The sequence below is a fragment of the Nematolebias whitei genome, chromosome 18, assembly GCF_014905685.2.
Source record: "Nematolebias whitei isolate Nwh7 chromosome 18, NemWhi1, whole genome shotgun sequence".
Taxonomy (NCBI): domain Eukaryota; kingdom Metazoa; phylum Chordata; class Actinopteri; order Cyprinodontiformes; family Rivulidae; genus Nematolebias; species Nematolebias whitei.
Genome location: NC_056515.1, coordinates 24,097,704 through 24,118,435, shown reverse-complemented (window position 1 = coordinate 24,118,435; position 20,732 = coordinate 24,097,704). Strand labels below are relative to the sequence as shown.

Genomic DNA, 20,732 nt, shown 5'->3' with positions numbered 1-20,732 from the left:
CAGAAAATGTTTTTGAGACAGACAAGAGAAATGTTTAGGCGAGTTGGGAGGAAACAGGTGCCAGCTTCTCTGTTTACGTCTGAGAGGATTTAAAAACATGACAGTTCGTTCCAACAAACTTGTTTGCGTTTGTCTCCGACGTTTGACCGACTTACAACCTGCTCATTTCAGACAGAAGATCAAGAAAATGAATAATTACACTGTAACAGACATTAACTAGATTTCTACTTTGAATGAGGATTAAAAATCATTAATACTGTTTCACAGTTGATTTAAAATAAGTAGTTCACTTCAACATTTAAAAATGATTTGAATTAAACACACTTTTGATTATCAAGACATTTGTAACATAGTAATGATAATAGAAAAAGAGAGTGTTCTTTCAATTGATCAGTGCAGGACACTTAGAAAGTCTCTGGATGGACTTTGTGTTTCTGGACTCAAATCAATGAAATACAGTTCTTGTCCCAGGAAGGCCCTCAGGGCCAGATTTGACCTGAGGCTTAGTTCACTACACAGAGGAACATCTAAAACATGCAAGATGGTGGTCCTTGAGGACCAGGATTGCACATTAAATTAAAGCTTAAAGTGAACTTGTCTGTTGTAAAACCATCCTGAATCTGCTCACTCTTTCAAGACAGAAATAATGCAATTCACTAGTGTTGTAAATTTTGGTTACCGTATTTTCTGCCGTATAAATTGCATTTTTTGTGTGTGCATAATTTACATGCACTGTGACTTATAGGCTGAAGCAACATATTTATGGATTTTTCCCCCATATTTATAAAACAATTTTTGGCTGAGACATGACCGTTTTCATTCATTCTGACTGAAATTTTCTTTAAGCAGTACAACTTGCAGCCACATGATAGCAGCAGAGTAATAGTAGCAGTATGGCATGACGTTGTATTATGTAATAGGTAAACATGGCTATAATGACAAATTCAAAAAGATCGACAAAAACAACTGGACTTTATTTATTATACTTTATTATTTTTTTTATTGAATTTTTTTGAATGTACCATGTCCTGGATGATTGAGTATCTTCACCAGCTATTAATGACTCAATTAGCCTGCCTTAGCCTCTCCACCTTCCTTCTACTCACTGCTTGGAACTGTCAAACCAGCTGCACCGCCCTGGTGAAATGCAGCTAATTTGACCATTAACGTGCATTTTTTTAAGCAAACGTTAAAGTGAGACACCTTTGCTAGAATTTCGAGCAAACAAATAATTATTTAGGTGCTTTTCTTGTGAAATTTAAAATAAAAAAAAAACACTTATCTCCTCCTCTTTCCTCCCTCTGTGCACTTCTGGGAGCACAGAGGTAGCAAACTATTTTTGATATTTAGCTGATTTGACCATTAAGTGCATTTATTAAGCAAACGTTAGACTGGGACACACATTTGCTATTTTTTCGAGCAAACAAAGAATTGTTTTTAAGCGTTTATCTTGTTAAATTTGCACAGCGACTCGTCGCGTGCACGCATTTACTTCTGCGTATCGGTTTTTGAAATCCAGCTGATCTGATCATCAAAGTGCATTTATTAAGCAAACGTTAGTCTGAGACACACTTTTACTATAATTTCAAGTAAACAAATAATTGTTTTTAAGTGTTAATCTTGTTAAATTCCTGTTAAAGTCCTCCCATGCATGCTTCCGCAGCCACCAGTTCGCAGCCCATCGACTTTGGTTACAACACTGGCCCACATTTCCGGGTTGTCAGCTGTGACGCATAACAAACACGACGCGTCAGCGGTGATGCATAATAGATGTGACGTATATGGAGAAGTGACATATTTATGGATTTTTCCACTTTATTAGATGAATATGGACTGATGCAGCTTATAGGGCGGAACGACTTATAGGGTGGAGCAACGTGTACAGCAGAAAATACGGTAATTAATAACAAAGTATTGAGGCCACAGTTAAGAGTATTTTGCTTTATTTAAATATATTTACAATTGTTTAAAATCTTTCAACATTGCTCAATGATGTTTAGAACATTTTTAAGGTACTGTTTTATATAAAAAATGTTCAATACATTAAAATTACACGTTTTAACAGCAGTGTTCCCCTAGCAAATGAAGTATTTCAAGTAACATAAACATGAACAACATCATATCAATATGAATCCAAAGCTATTTGCCAGGGCAATATTGTTTTTAGTTTATTTTAAGGAGGGGGGATGACTTTTTAGGCAGGATCATTATCAGAGCTCTCCATGACCCAAGACAGATGTCAAAAAGCAGGCAGGGTAGTAGCGCATGAGACATACTTTTGTCCTCCCAGAATTTCACATACCTGCAATAAGAAAAAGTCAAACATATTTCAGTCAATCTGTATTGCATTCACACACTTATATTAACAAAAAATGTCCTTCATATATGTGTGGTACATTTACACACATATATTATGTATTCCTTATGAACATGAAAATGACAAATATCTGAAGTGAAATATATCTGCAGGTCTCCAGAAGCATTTCTAACTTCTGTAGTTTGTCCATTTCAGCTGTAGTTGGCATGGCAGTCTTGATTTTGTGTGTGACAAGGACGTGTCTCTGTGGCTGTCCATTTCTGCAGACACTTTTGACATTGTAACATTGTCACTTCTTAGCTCTTTTATTTTCATACAACTCATGGATTCTTCTTGATGGTGTACAATGAGGGAGGCTCATATGTACTGTCATTTTTTGTGGTTCTAAGGATGTCACACCACAAAGCTAATTGGCCTGCAATTTGTAGCAATCCACTTCCAGACATAGCATTTGTTAGCTTGTCTTGCTTTTGTTTGTCTATTTTTTCTCCCACATGCAGTATCCAGCCTCGTCTGCAGAAGCCTGCTTTCTGCATTTTGTTACAGTGGGCGATTTGGCGGGCATCGACGGTGTGTTTTGAACTCAGGTGATATTTCAGGCTCGAACTACTCCTGTAGTGATAGTTTAGCACTGCAGTGCTTACATATAACGTTACTTCTATCCAACCTGCCATCGGGAAAAGTTTTAAAATAATAAAACCCATGTAAAAGTCTGGTACCTTTCTTCATGTTTCCGTCCTGCTGGCCGCTGCTCAGTTTGGTTCACGTGAGTGCTACATAGCTGAAAAAAACAAAGGCTCTCATTGGTTGAGATGCACAATGATGGCCTTTCCTTGGTTGAGACAAATGATGATGCTCATCCATAGTCAACAATGATCAAAATCCTGCCTCCCATGACCGAATGTGTGTGTGGGTGTGTGTTTTAACGCCGTTAGAATTTTTTTGTTGTTAATCATTGGCTAATGCATTAATAATGAGTTAATTTGCCTATATATATATATATATATATATATATATATATATATACATATAGATATGTGTGTGTGTGTAAAGTGCAACAACATGATTGAGTGTCGCACTCTTTGCAGATGTTCCGCACAATTAAAAAGTTGTACTAAATCCTGGTGGAAACACTGATTTACCAGTTATCACAATGCTGCTTGAACTTCTACATTTAAAAACCAAAACAATAACCAGACCTGTGGTCATTTGAAGGAAAAGCAGTCATGTTGGCATTCTGAAACATACTGCAAGTTGTGAGCACTTGATATAAATAAGTGGCGTGTGTTGTAAACTTGTAAATCTTCAGAAGATTTTTATCTCTACTTTCTATTTTACCCTTTTGCTCTAAAGACAAATTATTTATTTGGTTTAAATGAAACATACGTGTTAAATAAACCAACAAAACAAAGATGCAGACGTAACCCCAAAAAGCACAATGATGCTGTAATTGTTCTTATGAAGCAGTTCCTGACTTGATTGAAATTAGTGCACTGATTTGAGTCCCTCACTGTGCTACCATGGCTTGGCTGTACTGGTACATAAGTGCAGCTTTCGCAACCAAACGGGCTGTTCAGGCAGCTTTGGCTGACAAAAAGAATAGATGTGGCAGAGTTGGCCCCTCTGTTTTCAGAGCGGGAGTTTCACATCCTTTACAGTTGACTGCTCTTCAAAAGGACGAGCCATTTGTCAAAGATGCTACAGGAAAGGTGACTTCATGTTGGAGCTGAGCTGGGCTTCCCCTATCACACACACATACAAACAAATGCACAAAGAGCTCACACATCACGTTGTACAGGAGCAACAGTAACTGAGCCCTGATAGGCTGATTAAGACTGCTGAAATGCCAAGAAAAAAGCAGTTCACTGAATGCCAGACAGGGAGGCAGCACCCAAAACAAAGTGATGTTACAGCTAGACTCTTACTGTGATCTTGTATTAAATACTGGATGATGTGAAGAGCGAAAAATGTGTAGCTGTGGCTTCTGCAACTGGATCCTTGGAGATTTATTTCATGGTAATTACCAGTTATTTATCCATAGTCAAGGAAGACATTTAGATTGTAATTCATTATAAATGATACATCAGTTACATTATGTAAAATAATTACATTAATGGGGCGTAAAAAATTTAAAACACCAACCTCAACATTATTTAGATTTTTTTTTTCCTTTGATAGTTGTGTAGTAACTAAAATAATGCTTGTTGATTCAGAGATGTTCACATAACACAACCTGGTAAAGACTCCCATTTGGTCCTTAGCTGAACAAGAAAAAGGACAAGGCCACACTATTGCTACTTCTGTGTTAAGTTTAGGATTCTTGTTGAGATTAAAAGTGTGATCTGGCAGAGATGGGTCCTCATTCTTTGATAGTTGCAGATGCTTTGAATACAGACTGACCCTCTTCACACTAGAAACAAGTTGTAGGTGAAAGCTCTTAAATCATAGCTCACCTTTGTTTTGAACTGTTTTGAGAGGAACATTGGTGTTGTAGACCATGAGCCTAAAATACATTCAGTTCATGCTCTTCCTCTGCATTATTAGAGGTTGCTCTGTGTCTGTTTTAAGCTTAGTTGAGTAGAAAGGGAAAACTGTGGATTTTTTGTCCTTTTCATTATCCTATTTTAGTTCTGGAGTGTTGATTTTTTGTACAACTGATTTAGTGAGAACAGAAGACATGCACACTCTTCATAAGCTGGTCGGCAGACGCTGTTACATGTGACTGAGGAAAATATTTCTACTCGTGTGCCAAGACCGTCTGAAGAGATGACCTTGTTTTCTGTTGCTTTTTCTTTCGTTTCTGTTTGTTGATACACGAGCATATGAACAAATGAGCTCAGTTTAACTTTAATGTGCTGGGCTTAATCAATATATTGGAAAAAAGTATTTTAGTTTTTCGTTTATCCTAAGAATTAGCTTTTTTGTTTAGATTACAATAAAAGTTGTGCATAAGATTTGAGGTTTAGGCGTTTTGTCTAAGCTGCTTTGTTTAAAGAAAATGCTGAAGTAATGATTACTGGCTTTCAAAATAGCATCTCTTTTATTTCAAATTATTTGCTTTCTGCTTTAAACACATAAAATTTATTAGAAAATGCTAGTATGCAAGTGTTATAAATTCTGCATCTCTGGTGAGATATATTATCACATATTTATTAATAGACATCTCTTCTGCAAGCTGTCATTTTCAAGAGGGGTCGAGTATGGCAGCATATCATAATGTTAGAAAACTATAGATTTGTATTAACATTATTTTTTTTAACATTCCGACTCAAGTGTCAAGGGTCCTGATGGAAATAAGTCTTAAGGTCATAGTTTTGGGGCTCACATTAAGTTTGGTTGTTTTGTAAGCTGTAGTTTATAGTGTGAAAATGTGTCAAGTGCACGAGGGCTTTGATAAGATTAGTCTAATTTAATCACCGTACCTTGTCATACCTCGTGCGTGAGTAGCCTCTCTCTGTATTTGAGACCGGAAAAGTATGCAGACCCAAATCTCTCTGGACGTCCGCCCTAATCCCCTCATGTGCTGCGTCCACACGACACGGCAGCAAATCAGGCTCAGACAAAAAAAAGGCGAGAGGTGCTTCTTAGCAGGAAGTTACAGATCTGCTTATCAAACTCAGTCTGTACACGTGTACATATTTTATCTTTGGCCTGTCTGTACTATAGCATCACAAATCTTTTTAAACTGATTCATTTGACTGCTCTCTATGTTTCTTTGTGTTAATCAATGGCTTTGTTTTAAACTGTTTTTTTTTTCAACTTAGCCCTTTTATAGTAAAAAAAGGAAAGAAATTGTAATCTAAATCATACAGTGATCGGTTGCAACACAAAATCAACCTGCTCTAGCCTCATTCACGAGTCGCTTTAGTCCAGGACTGAAATCTGGCTACCTCAGTCCATTCAGAAGACACACCAGGGTGGCAAGGGGGTCAGAGACAGCCTACCTCTGTTGCATCTCTGTGCCTCTGATTGAGGTAGTAACAGAGTCAGGCTGGCCAATGTGTGAATCTTTTTTAAATTAAAATAAAAAAACTTGTAGAGCTGCGGCTCAGTAATGTGATGAACTGATATTAGTTGTGATCACTTGCTCATAGGATTAAACGACAACAAACAGATTTATTACCCAGGGAATATTGATGATAACACACAGCAACTTTGGGGTTAGTTTTAAAAAATAGTTCACTGCAAACAAGATTGCTAAAGTGAGTTAATTAATTAAGTTTAGTAAATTTCACGAGGGAGGCATGTGACACATATTTAATCCATCATGCTCTGCTTTACCCCAGTAAAATTAGGCTCTATTCCGCTTTTATTTCCACTCGGCCCACTTCATTTCTAAAAGCTCACATCTGAGTGGGATGTGGCCGGCTTCATCTATGATTTATGAAAGGCTACAAGAAGCTTAAAGATGAATTGCTCTGTGAGGCCATTTTGCAGAACTGTGTTCTGAATATGCCTGATGTAAAATTGGTGTACCAATTTTAGCAAAACTTTCAGAATGTAATCGGATGCACATCTACAACCAGATTCAAGATGGCTGCCAGAGCTAATCGACCTTAGCCAACACAGAAATGACGACAACTCCGTCAACTTTACAAATTGTGAGGTCAAATTTGGTACGGTAATTTGCTGCCAGAGCTGTAAAAGGTAACATATCACAAGATTTTTATTTAAAACATTGGTCTGAAAGGCAGCAAATGATATGCATTCATAGCAAATGATATGCATTCGTGGAATGTTAATTTTTTAAGATTTCTATAGTTATTCATGAGCTATTTTTGTGGTGTGGTGGGACATTGTAAAATACTTTAATCATCATCATGTAAAATCTTGTCTTGCATTTCAGGGATCTTTGGTCAAAAGTTGGAGGAGACAGTCCGATACGAGCGCCGCTTTGGGAACAAGCTTGCCCCCATGCTGGTTGAGCAGTGTGTGGACTTCATTCGGCAATGGGGTCTTCAAGAAGAGGGTCTATTCAGGATGCCAGGACAGGCCAACCTGGTCAAAGAGCTGCAGGATGCCTTCGACTGTGGGGAGAAGCCATCTTTTGATTGGTAAGGGAAAATGTGACCATACTGTCTGATCAGTTTGATCTGTTTTGTTTTTTTGAATGTCCAGAGGACAAGATTTAACTTTTTTAGATTTTTCTATCTGGATTATTGAGCCTGCATCAGGATATACTGTCTGATCAAATTTCCTCTACGATTTTTAATAACCACTGAGATCTGCACCTTTGAAATGACTCTGGTCACATCTCATCTAATAAAAAAAGTATTCTGAAAAGGATAAGAAGGCCACGCTGTATAGCAGCAGCTACGCGCACTCCACCCATCTTTCGGATGACTGTACAGACATGTTCTCATTGTATCTTGGTACATTGATAATAAAGCTTATTCTGATTCTGATTCTGATTAGAGAAATGATGATGACCAAGCTCTTAAATGCCAGTTTTGCACATATATATAGCCATATTCATATGTATCCCTACCTCAAGTTGACAGAGAACAAGTGGTAGAATATACTAGCCCTGTACTTTGCAGCCTGGAATGTGTTTGTTTTTCCCCCATTCATAGCAAGAGGTATTGTAAAAACTCTTAACATGTAGGAAGTGGAAGAGGATGAAAATACCATTCAAAACAACTGGACAATCAGAAGGCTTATCCAAGTAGGCTACATCCGGTGAGCAAGAATAAACAAAAGCTGCAAACAATCCTGAGTGAAACAGTGTTAGGGTAGATAGACAGGAACGAGCTGAGGTTTGATCTGGTGGAACTGAAATCAGAGATTTATCGCCACAGCTTTTGACACACTCAGTTGTGAGATTTTAGCCAAAAGAAAAGCTTGAACTGAAGAAAAAAAAACATTTTTACCTGTCTATTGGGTGTGTGTGGATTTTGACAAAAATGTAACTGTTTCCTCTTGGTCTTGAGCTTAGGTTTGCAACAAACAAAGAGATTTAGGTGAAACTGAGATTAAATTGTTACTTATTTTACTCAAATCCTACAGTATAGTACTGTTTTTTTGTGCCTTCATGTCATTCTTTGTAAATTAAAATGTCAGTCTGCTTCAGTCTCATCAGTGTCTTGTCTCCTTCAACAGTAACACAGATGTGCACACCGTAGCCTCTCTTCTGAAGCTGTACCTCAGAGAATTGCCCGAGCCCGTCATCCCCTTCCAGAAGTATGAAGAGTTCCTGGCCTGTGCCAAACTCTTAAGCAAAGATGATGAAATGGTAGGAAATAGGAAACTTCACATGTTGCCTCACAGACTTTATCCCTATACCCAAACATTTGCTAGCTTCAGTTTGTTTAACAATAGCACTGAATTAATCCTGTTCTAGGGCTTGAAATTTGGTCTCCAGAGTCGTCCCTGATCCGCTTGGATGTTTCTTCACACCAGGATTGTGTTGTGTCTGTCTTGATTTTTGGAATATAAATAGGATCTTTGTCACAGCATGTGGCACAGGCAGAAGCAGAGGCTAGAAAATGTGCTGCTGACTCCAAAGCTTTTTTGTAATAACAAGCCTTTAAGTGTTTAAACATTTGATTTTTGTGTGGATTCCTGTTTTTTTAATTCTTCTGTGTAGATGAAAGTTTACACAGTCTTAAACATTTTATGACATAATGAAGAAAAAAAAACATTTGAGTTTCTGGGTTGCTGCTTTTTTTTAGGTTTTTAATCTTGTTGGACTTCTGGTTTGACATAACTTTAAATGAAAAAGATTCACAAATGCTCACTTTGTATAATATCACAAAGTTGTTCAAAGCTTTCCAACTTTTTCCCATTAGGTACATTTTAGTGTGTAAAATTGCAGAATTTGTTCAAGTAACAACAAGTAAAGTTTCTTTATTTGTCATATGCACCACGTGTGGTACATGTGGTGGAACAAAATTGTGTACACAGGGTCCCTGTTACATCCAACAAAAGTATAAATTGTTAAGAAAAACAGTAATAAGACCTAAGATATGAACTAAGAAATATGTTAAACAAAAAATACGCAAAGTACTAATAGTACAAAAACAATACTCAGTGTAGTCAGGATGATACAGTTAAAATCTGCTTGCATAAGCTAGTGGCATATTTTATAAGATAAAGGATCTGAATTGTGGAAAATTATTTTGTGATGGACTTGCCACCTGTCCAGGGTGTCCCTCCACTCTCACACAGTGACTGCTGGATATGGGCACCAGTGACCCCCGTGACCCAAAAAGGCAGTTAAAGATAATGGATGTAACAAGTAAAATATTAACAAACCTGTATCAAAAGATCTGTCACACAAAATTAGTGGGGTCGACAAATTTTTAAACCAGCTGGATCTCCCCTGTCTGGGTAGATTGCATAAAGAGAAACTGATTAAACCAGTTTTAATTCAGGAAATTGATAGAGTTATGTCCTCTTTAAAACTGAGTAAATCCCAGGACCTGATGGGTTCCCAGGGGAATGGTACAGGTTGTTTAGGGAACAATTATCACCAATGATGGTTGAAACCTTTAACTTTGTCTTTAGGGAGGGTGTTTTTCCCCTGTCTTGGAGGGAGGCCACTATTTCAGTAATACCCAAGGAGGGGAAGGATCTGACAAAATGTGAGTCTTACAGACCAATTAGTGTTTTAAATCAGGATTATAAAATATATGTTGCTGTGTTGGCAAAAAGGATGGAGGAAATACTGCCCCATTTAATTGATGAGGATCAAACCGGGTTTATTTCAGGTAGCCAAACCCAAGATAATATACGGAGGATCCTCCATACAATAGAACACGTAACAAAGAAAAAAACAAACAGCTATACTGCTAAGTAAGGATGCAGAGAAAGCCTTCGATTCTGTGAGATGGGAGTTTATAAAGTTATGGGAAAATTTGGTTTCTATGATTTTTTTATCAATAGCATACAGACACTATACACATGTCCTATGGCAAGAATAAAAGTTAACAGTAGCCTCTCTGGAACTATACATCTAAGACAGGAATGTCGCCAGGGTTACCCAGCCAGCCCAGGGTTATTTAGCTTGTTTATTGAGCCGCTTGCTCAAGCTATAATGCAGGATCCAGAATTTGGAGTTCCCAGACTGATGGAATTGTTGCAAACATACGGTGACTTCTCTGGCTATACTTAACATTGTAAAAACACAAGCCCTGGTTTTTAATTTCAATACAACAGCCAAACTTAAAATCAAATTTAAATTTAATTGGGGCTCTAGCTCTATCAAATACTTAGGGGTAGTAGTTACAAAAGATTTATCAGAGCTTTATGAAAAAAATTGTCAACTCATTAATGTATGTATAAAAGAGGATTTGGTTAGCTGGGCTTCTTTACCTCTTGATTTGGGCAATAGAATTATGTTCATAAAAACAAATATTCTGCTTAGAGTGCTCTACCTTTTCCAGTCATTACCTGTTCAAATCCCTGACAGTCAATTTAGAGAATGGTACGAGGCCATTTCTCTCTTTGTTTGGAATGAAGGAGCGCCGAGGATAAGATATAAAACCTTACAGTTGTCTAAGTCTTGAGGAGGGATGGGCTTACCATGCCTTAAAGACTATTATATCAGCACAGATAAAATCACTTATCCTCTGGTGTGATTTTGATTATGTAGCAAAATGGAAGTTCATCGAGTTGTCACGTAAATAAACCTTTACAGAGTTTACTAAGTAATCCAAGGGCTATTAAACAATGCAACTTTCAGAACCAGTGGGTAGAATTTTCATTGAATATTTGGTTAGACCTGGTCAAACAATTTAACATTCAAAAAGAAATGTGTGTGTTAATGTGGCCAGTACATGACTTTGACTATGAACCAGCTCAAATTGATATGAGTTATGTACAATGGGAAATGCAGGGAATTACTACATTGTGTCTTCTATTAGATAATGTGGGACTTATTGATTTTGAAACTATGTCAGAAAGATATGGCTTAGGTCGACAGGACTTTTATAAATACATTCAGCTCCGTCATTTTTATGTGGACAATATAAAAAACCTTCCTTTAGAGAAGGTATCATTAATGACCAAAATGTTTATTAAGGCTTACAAATCAAAAGGACTTAAGAAAATAATTGGATAAATTTACTGGAGTTTAATTAAATTAAAGTGTAATTCCACACATTATGTTAAAGAGAAATGGGAGAATGAGCTGGATATTAGTATTACATCCAAGGAATGGGAAACTATAATTGAAACGTAACATACCACTACAAATTCACAAACATGGAGAGATTTCTCTTGGAAAAATTGTATCAGATATTTTTGAACCCCAAAACGGGTATGTAAACAGACTGGTCTTCCACCTGTGTGTTGGCGGGGATGTCGTCATTGCCCTGCTGACCACTACCATATTTTTTGTGGTGTCCTATCCTTAGACCATTTTGGGAGAGTGTTCGCCAGACTGTTAGGGAGGTTTTGGGTTATGATATTGAATTTACATGTTTTTTTTTTATTTGGGAAGTATGGACCCAAATATACCAAAAGCTGATAGATACCTCCTAAAAATCATGATGCCAGCAAGCAAGAAAGCTATAACTAAGCAATGGCTTGGTGTGGACCCCCCTACTATCAAACAGTGCATGGACATTGTTAATAATATTTGGAGCATGGAGCATTTGACATTTAAATTAAAATTGCAAGAAGAAAAAGGGAAGGCTTTTTGGGGAAAAATGGGACACACACTTTATGGTAAGAGATGACAACCATCATTACTTTAAAACGTTCTCTTTTTTTACGGTCAACATTGGTGTCCTTGGTTTCTAAGATTTCTTGTTTAACCCCAAAATGTTTTACCTGATGTGAATATACCCCCCTTTTTTTTCTTTATTATTATAATTTCATTATTATTTTATTTTCTTTATTTTATTTTCCTTCCTTTTACTATAGTGTTGCTTTATAATGTAAAATGTTTTGAAGAAAAAAATAAAGTAATTAAAAAAAAAAGATAATGAATGTAACAAGTAAAATATTAACAAACCTGTATCAAAAAATCTGTTGCGCATGTGTTTGAGTTTTTATTGCCTGAAAATTATCTTTTGTCTGCAGGGTATGAAAGAATTAAAAAAGCTTGTAGAAAGTCTACCTCCAGTGAACTACAACCTACTCAAGTACATCTGCAGGTATTGGCTTATTGCTGAGTTGGGTGAAATGTGACTGTGACAAATGATTACCAGTAAGAAGTTGTTGTTGTTTTTTTAATCCTAGATTTCTTGATGAAGTCCAGTCTTATTCAGGTGTGAATAAAATGAGTGTCCAAAACTTGGCTACAGTGTTTGGTCCAAATATCTTGAGGCCGAAGATTGAGGATCCAGTAACAATTATGGAAGGTCAGTGTTTGTGTGCAATAATCACATTTTTATTTTGTTTTATTTCTAAAGCACATGTGTTTGTGATGTTTGGTTTCATTTTCTCAGGAACGGTTCTAGTTCAGCAACTCATGGCAGTTCTGATTGGTCGCCATGATGTTCTTTTCCCGAGAGACGAAGATGAGCCGACATTGCTCGAACTCGCCAACAACAATATTGAGCTGCCAAAGAGACAGGCCGCCACAACTACCTCACCCATCACCGCAGTGTCCCAGAATGCAGAGAACAACAACACACAGGTGGGCCGGCAGTGTGCTTGGGAAGCACCCGAGTTTCATTCAAACCACCAACAAGTCGACAACAGGGGATCCTCGCGATCAGCAAGTCCCCGAAATGTTGTCCCAGGACACTTTGACATGACCCGGAGTCCACCGCTGACCATAAAGAAGAACCCAGCTTTCAGTAAAGGCAGTGGGATTGTTACAAATGGCTCCTTTAGCTCCTCCCCCTCCTCAGATCCCACTCTAGATAAGAACCAGATCATAATGGTAGGTGGGAATTTACCAGTTCGTCGTAGTGGGACGCTAAAAGGCTCTGGAACGAAAATGGGCACCAGTGGGGTGACGAGCGGAGGCAGTCCTGCAGGGAATGGGACTGGCATCTTGCGCGTTGGCATCTCAGGGTCTGATGGGATCACAGGAAGTCTGAATAATCGTAACGGTCTCTGGGTACAAAATGGCTGCGTCATGCTCCGAGAGAACAATAAAACACGCCACTGCTCCAGCGGGGATCAAACAGCCAGTCAGAATCGTCTGTCTACATATGACAATGTGCAGTTAAATCACCAGAACCTGCAGAATCAGACCACCAACACATGTCTGAGCAGCAGCTGTGAGGACAAGCAGAGTGTGGACAGCGCCACTTGGTCCACATCCTCCTGTGAAATCTCCCTCCCTGACAACACCAACTCCTGCCGCTCCTCCACCACCACCTGCCCCGAGCACGGCTTCTACAGCGGTCACTATGAGGACTTGGATGGACCAGCACAGGATTGTGAGCCTCTCCAAACTGGTGGAGGAGGAGAGGGGAGTGGCAGGAGCAACAATGGGGAAGGAGATGGAGATGGAGCTGGGGGGAGCAGTCGGGGCACCAGCAGTAGTGAGACCAGTGAGAGTTTCACTGTTGGTAATGGACCTGGCAGCCACAGCGCTCTGCACAGTCTAGTGGCCAGTCTTAAACAGGAGATGCACAAACAGAAGTCTGAGTACGAAACCAGGATCAAAAGGTAGGGTTTTTAATTAAGTTGCATTTTTCAGTAAGAGGTTGGTACCTGGGGAAATATTAAGTGACTTTTTGTCAACAAATCAACATTGTTTTCAACTCTCACAATTATACATGAAATACAAACATTATATTTTCAGTTCTGAATTGCTTAACAAGACAAACTATGAAGTATTATCCTCGTTACATTGATTAATATTATAAATGCAAACTTGTAATTAAGAACTTACAGAAAAAAGGTTAGTCTCATTGAGTCACAAGGACTCATTTTCAAGAGATAAACCAGAGCTAAGGTGCACACAACAATAAACAGCCATAAGATGCATATAAAATAAAAAGAAAATAAATATAAGTATAATATAAGTAAATAAATATAAGTAAATGGTAAATGGACTGTACTTATACAGCACCTTTCTATCTTATTTCAAGATACTCAAAGCTCTTTACAACAATCTGTGTTCTTGTTTACCCATTCATACAGCACTCTACATCTCTACAAAGCTAATTGAACAAATCATTCTAATGAGACTAATCAGTGCTTTTAGATCACATTCATACACTGATGGAACACACATCAGAGGCTATGAGGAGTTCAGTGTCTTGCCCAGGGACACTTTGACATGTGACTGCTGGTGGATTCGAACCCCCAACTCTCGCATTGGAGGACGACTGCTCTAACCACTCAGCCACAGCCGCCCGAAGTATATAAGTATAATTCTTGAAACAACATTTCAGGAGTTCTTTTGTGATTAGAATTTGCTTAAATCATGCTCATTAATTCTATTTTTTTTAATGACTTTAAAAACATTTGTCTCCTTAATTATTTTTAAAACATCTATAAAAAAATATATAAAACTCTCAGTAAAGGTCTAAATCTTTAAAAAAAAAATTTAATAATAATAATAATAATAATAATAATTACATAAGTTCTGACCAGAGAGCAGCTCTTAGGCTGGAACTGTATGATAGGTTTCTTGCTTTGAATTTCATAGTTTTAATCAATGTTAAAATCCTAAAATCTCAGTTAAACCAGTTAAAAGTAAAAGTACTCCTACGTCTGTGTTAAGGCATAATAAAATATTAATATAAGTGATAGTTACCACCTTGTTTCTTTCTTTTACCATGCCTGTGCATACACATCCATCCCCATTCTCTCTTCTCATGCGTTGTGAACCTCTTGTGCAGCTTGGAGCAGCGTAACCTGGAGCTGGAGACAGAGATGGTGAACCTCCACGAGGAGCTGGACCAGGAGAGGAAGAAGTATACAATGGTGGAAATCAAGCTACGCAACGCCGAGCGCGCCAAAGACGACGCTGAGCGGCGGAACCAGATGCTGCAGAAAGAGATGGAACAGTTTTTCTCCACCTTTAGTGACCTCACTGCAACCGGCAATGCCCCAGCCACCGACCCCCGCCGAACGGACCGCAACAACACCATCTGGATCCAGTAAAAGGAGGATGAAGAACTGCCTTTGAAGACTGAAGTTCATATACAAATGTCATCGCTGAAGAGCCTTGAATCAGGAAGTTGCTGCTGATTGAAGGAGTGGGGGAAATGATGTTGCAAAAATAATGGTCCACTTTCTTTTAAGAAATTGGAAGTGTACAGCTAATAAAGTGCACCTGTATAAATGTAGCATCACCTGGAGTGATGCTAAACTGATGTTCTCTGTATATATCATTATTTAAAAAACTTCATGGAGACTCTTTAAGCTTCCCTGAAACGCGTTTGGTGCTCACTGGTGCTGGAACAGAGCAGATAGGATCACCTCACAGTTTGGGATTATATTTGGTACTCTATTGTGTATTTAATGTCTCGAACTTGAAAGATGCAAGGGTGGAGGCAAAATGTGAAAGAATGGAAAAACAAACGTGCCAAACTTCACACAGATGTTGCTCTTTTTAACCCAGAACATAATGTTTGTGTCCAATATTCTATATGTATGTAGTGGGAAACAATGCAGACACTCAAATGTTTGTACAAAGGAAATGAAACTAAATCTGAAATGTTTGTGATATTTAAACAAAGTTATCAATGTGATATTTTATATTAAGACTTTTTGTTTTTGCACTTATGTCTGTCCAGCCTCTGCAAGTTGGTACTGACTGTTCTGTCGATGTGTTTTAAATTGGGGCGTATGCTGTAAATTTGCCTGTGCCTCTGTGCTGTTACATTTATTCATGACCAAAAAAAAGGAATCTGTTCTGTAAATATTTTATAGATTATTGAAGACACTGCTTGTTAGTCTGCACTGTGGTTTAACAAAAATTCAAATGGACACAGTGCAAGTTAAGTTAAGATGGACGGGAGTTTTTGTTGCTTGTGAAAAAAAAAAATCCACTTCAAGCCTGGTGCAAATCATCGATGGCGTATTTCACAGACAAGAGACAAAGATTGAATTCAGACTTGTAAAGAGATTTGTAGCAAAATGTTATAAATGTCTGTGGAAATTACAACAAATTGTCTGAATGAATGAGATACCAACTATTCCTTTAAAAAATAGCCCACAACCACAACAAGTTTTCACTCTAACCTAGTTTCAGAACAAAAAGATTGGAGCATCGTTTAAATATTTTAGGTGGGAATCTGTTAGAAAATTATGAACAAATTTAAATGTGATATTGGATTTTTGGCCGATATCTGATATGCCTATATGTTCAAACTTCTTTGACCGATAACCGATACCAATACCGATATTTTCCCCCTAGACCTACTTACAGAGACTACATTCATTCAAGCTTAATTTATACAGGTTAGCCTCATTGAGCCTCGAGGACTCACAAGAGAGACCTGTTTTTAACAAAGAATGATGACAACAGTAGACAACCATAGCTTCCTCTGCTGCAGAATTAAACCACTACATTATTCTGCGTGGTCTTTGTCAAATTGGCCTGTTACCAAATACAGATGCCAAAAAGGGGACTGAAAATGATGTAACACTTCAACTTGGATTATGTTTAATCTCAAATTTATTTATGCCATTTACTCTCTAACACAATAGCAACACTTGAACAGTTAAAATTTGTAAATTTTCACAAATCTAAACTCAACGATGCGCTTGATGTCATAACATTGTACTGGCGCTGCACGAATCCTTGTCACTGGGTTGTGGTATATAAACAGCGCCTTTTATATCGGTGAGTTATTTTGAGGGAAAGGCCGATATCCGATACTGAACTTTATCACTAATATCGACTGATGCAATACCATGCCGATAATATTGTGCATCCTTAAATAAAATCATAACTTTTGTAGATGTCTCGTCTTCAAACGGTGGTGCATCAAAGAGTTGTCTAGATCAGGTAATATATAAGTTCATTATCTTTCCACCCCACCTAAAAAAAAATGTAAAAAATGTATCACTTAGAATCAGCCAGCTGTAAGATGAGTGCATGAAGGTGCATGAGTCAACAATATTTGACCGTGCACAAAGGGACTTTGTATAAATGATGCGTAGTTATATATCTTAAAACAAAATGTCTACACACAGTGTGCATTTGCTTGTAGGCACAAATCCCGACACATCTGAGACTGCATGGATAAGTTCCTGTTGGCAGACCTGCTTCTGCTTCACTTCTAGAAAGACCAGATCCTGTTGAAAACCTGCTGTTGGTCATTGCAGGACATCTGGAACGTGTTGCATCGATGGGGAGAAACGTGCCTGAACAACCAAAGAAAGGAGAGAAGCCTGCACTTCTCCCTTTGCACCCTTCACCGTGAATTAATAGGCTCACTTGAGCTGTCGGGACATCTCTTTCTGTGAATTTAACACAAACGAGCAGATTATGAATCGAGGGCGAGGCGGAGACAACTGGGATACTGAAATATTTTCAAGACATAAAACAATAAAGATGAATTTACTCATGACTCTGTTGTTAATTTTGGGGTGTCTTAAACTTAATGGTACCACTTTACAATAAGGCTCCCTTTATAGATGGTTAATAAATAGTTCATACGTTATTAATTCCTCTATAAATCATTAACAATTGTTTATTATGCATTAATTAAGGGTGAGATAGAGACAAAACGGACCAGTTTCTTGCCACATAGTGAGTCAATTCTGTTCACCTATATATTTCATCTAGAGTTGTTATATAAACATTTCAGACTATTGTAAGCACAAACAATTGTAAACCTATTTAAGCATATAATATTATACTTTATCACTGCATTATAAGTATCTATAGTTGTACATACTTATAATGCAGTGCCATTTATGAGGTACCTCTTCAAAATCGTACTTTGTCCAAGTCTTGGAGGCTGGTGCAGTCCCATTATATTTAATTGTTTTTTAAATGCATTTAAAGAAATTTCTCAACATTTGTTTATTTATTTGAGTTTGTCTTTCAGTGCGTTTTTTTTTTGGTATTTCCTAATTGAACAATCTGCTTTTAATTTTATCTGTTCAACCCATCCAGGGATGACTGACCCTCAATGTTTGATCACCTTTAAATCTGACCCTCTTGAATTACAATAAGAAGCTCTCAATGATTCTTCTGCATTGTTGTCCTGAAATCTTTCAAAGTTCACAAATGAGGTGGTTTGTAAATCTTACTTGTGACTCTGAAACAGTAAAACTCAGCTCTGAACACACTATTAGAGGTTACACTCGCCAAGAAACACATTTAACTTTCTTTTTTCAGCTGCTCCCTTCTTCAGGGATTACCACACATTTAACTAGCTTGAATAAAAACATAATTGCAAAACATAAATATAGGTTTGGAAAATGATTAGTTTTTATTAGTTGTACATAAATCTAACAATTTATAAAAGTGAGACATTGTTCCACCTAATTATGATTTTTTTTTATTATTCATAGTTCATATTGTTTTAAGGTCATATACTGAAGGCTTGAAGTGCTGGTTGAACTCGTTCAGAGAACTTATTTATTTTGTGCCAGGTTTCATATTTAAAGTATCATCTCATTTAAACAGGATTTTATTAATTCAACACTTGTTCTATTTTAGTTAAGTGAAGCATCTAACTCATAAAGTACAGGAAGAAACTGACTAGTTTATTTAGGATTTTAGGCAGTTTTTTTATCCCATCTTTTGCATAAAAAAATTATTAGTCAAACAATTTTTCAAAATTCCTTACGACTTCACAAAGGGAGAAATCATTTACTACGTCTTTGTAAAAACGAACATTTTATTTTATTTTGACCATCAGGTCAGGCTACTGTTTAAACTCCTTCTGCCATTGAATTTCGTCTTTAATAACAACCATTAGAGTGTAGGTTTTGCAAAACTATAAATATACAAAACTGGATAGAAAGTGTAAAAAAAGAGCAATAAAATAAAATATTTATCTGCAGGATGAGCAAATGAAGCACTCAAAAAAAAAAAAACATAATAAAAAGAAATAATTATCATAGTCCAAGATCAAATTTTGTTTATTTTCAGTCACATACATATACTATTTGTACATACACAGTTCCTTTAAAATGTCGTGTTTACAGCAACAGCTTTCAGTTGTTTTGTTTGTTTTTTCATTTTCACTTGCGTTTATTTAGCTTTTTTTTTAATATACTTGAAACGCTATAGTCTGAAGCTTTAAGATCAGCGTGGAACAGATAGTTTCTTTTAGTTTTTCAACCTGACAATGTCAAAAGGGTAATTCGTTAAAACAGCACGGAGTAAAAGAAACGAGAGAGAGAGAAGGAGTCAGAAAAGAACCGAAGAACAACGTCACCTGATTCAGATGAGATATGCAGGGTTTCATCGTCAAAGATTTGCACAGTTAAGACTCTAAACATCGTAGCATCGCCTGACCCCTGCAGAAGCTTGCCTCCCTGTCTGAGTGCAATAAAAGGTTTATTGCCTTGTTGGATTGTTATTATTTACAAAGGAATTCTGAGACAAAGTCATAATCAGTAAGGTGGGAATCACTAGTAATGAGTCCGATGATTTTAAAGTACAAGACATACAGTAAGTATCCTAACGTGTGACGACTACTTTCTTTTTTTTTTTTTTTGTATTTGCAGTAACATTATGGCTAAAATGACAAGTCAGTCATCTTCAGATTACAAATCCGTTTGAGAGACATGAACTTCATTAGCTCTGAATATACAAAAGATCACTTTAACAAGGCCGTGGGAACTGGGGGTGCTCAGGGTGCCACAGCACCCCCTTTCAGATGACAAAAAAAGTAACCCCAAAATAAAAGTGAGTGAATGCGTAAACATGTGTTCACTAGTGTTACGTAGGTTTATCATGTAATTATATGTTGGGCTTAATGGGGTAAATGAACTTCCTGTTTGGGATAATACGACTTTTCTCACTTTAACAACACCTGCTTGTCTAAAATCCGTTCCCACGGGGACTCTTCAAGATCCTTGTGACAAATGTTAGGACTGAGCTTGACGGTTTTTCCTCATCAGATGGTTAATGTGGCTGAACATCAATACGTGAATTGGAAACGCACAGCTGCGCTCATTCTTCCATCAACACACTTAAAGCTGTCGCGCAGGAGTCAGGATCGTTTAAACTATCCAGATCTCAGATCACAGTTTTACTGCTGAATGTTGGCTCACTCCAAGCACACAATGAGCAGAGCTGCCGTGGCGTTGGTGAAAAATCATCCGTTTCTACATTCAGAGCTAACAAACACAACTCCTCTGTCCTTCAGATGCGTTAACCCAGAAGCACCTTTATCACAATAGAATTGTCTAATGGGGTGTCTTATAAAAAGATCAACAGTTCACATTCAGAAAAGAGGAGGGGAATAAACATATTAGGACATATTCATAGTTCTACTAAGTGACCGGGAACATGTCGGATAGAAGAGTGTGGAGACGATTCAAAACGCCCCCTGTAGAAAAACAGCAACACTACTGTGTGTGTTCATAT

General features: G+C 37.4%; 1 protein-coding gene across 1 annotated transcript in view; it reads left to right on the top strand.

The window, feature by feature from the left end:
- The window catches only part of arhgap24 (Rho GTPase activating protein 24), an 80,672-nt gene extending 65,240 nt beyond the window's left edge, over positions 1-15,432 (top strand). The window contains exons 5-10 of the mRNA XM_037692371.1: positions 7,164-7,371; positions 8,417-8,549; positions 12,344-12,417; positions 12,503-12,624; positions 12,712-13,888; positions 15,070-15,432. Coding sequence (XP_037548299.1) covers positions 7,164-7,371; positions 8,417-8,549; positions 12,344-12,417; positions 12,503-12,624; positions 12,712-13,888; positions 15,070-15,334 — 1,979 coding nt within the window. The 3' untranslated portion in view covers positions 15,335-15,432. The remainder of the gene's footprint in view (positions 1-7,163; positions 7,372-8,416; positions 8,550-12,343; positions 12,418-12,502; positions 12,625-12,711; positions 13,889-15,069) is intronic.
- The last annotated feature ends 5,300 nt before the right edge of the window (positions 15,433-20,732 follow it).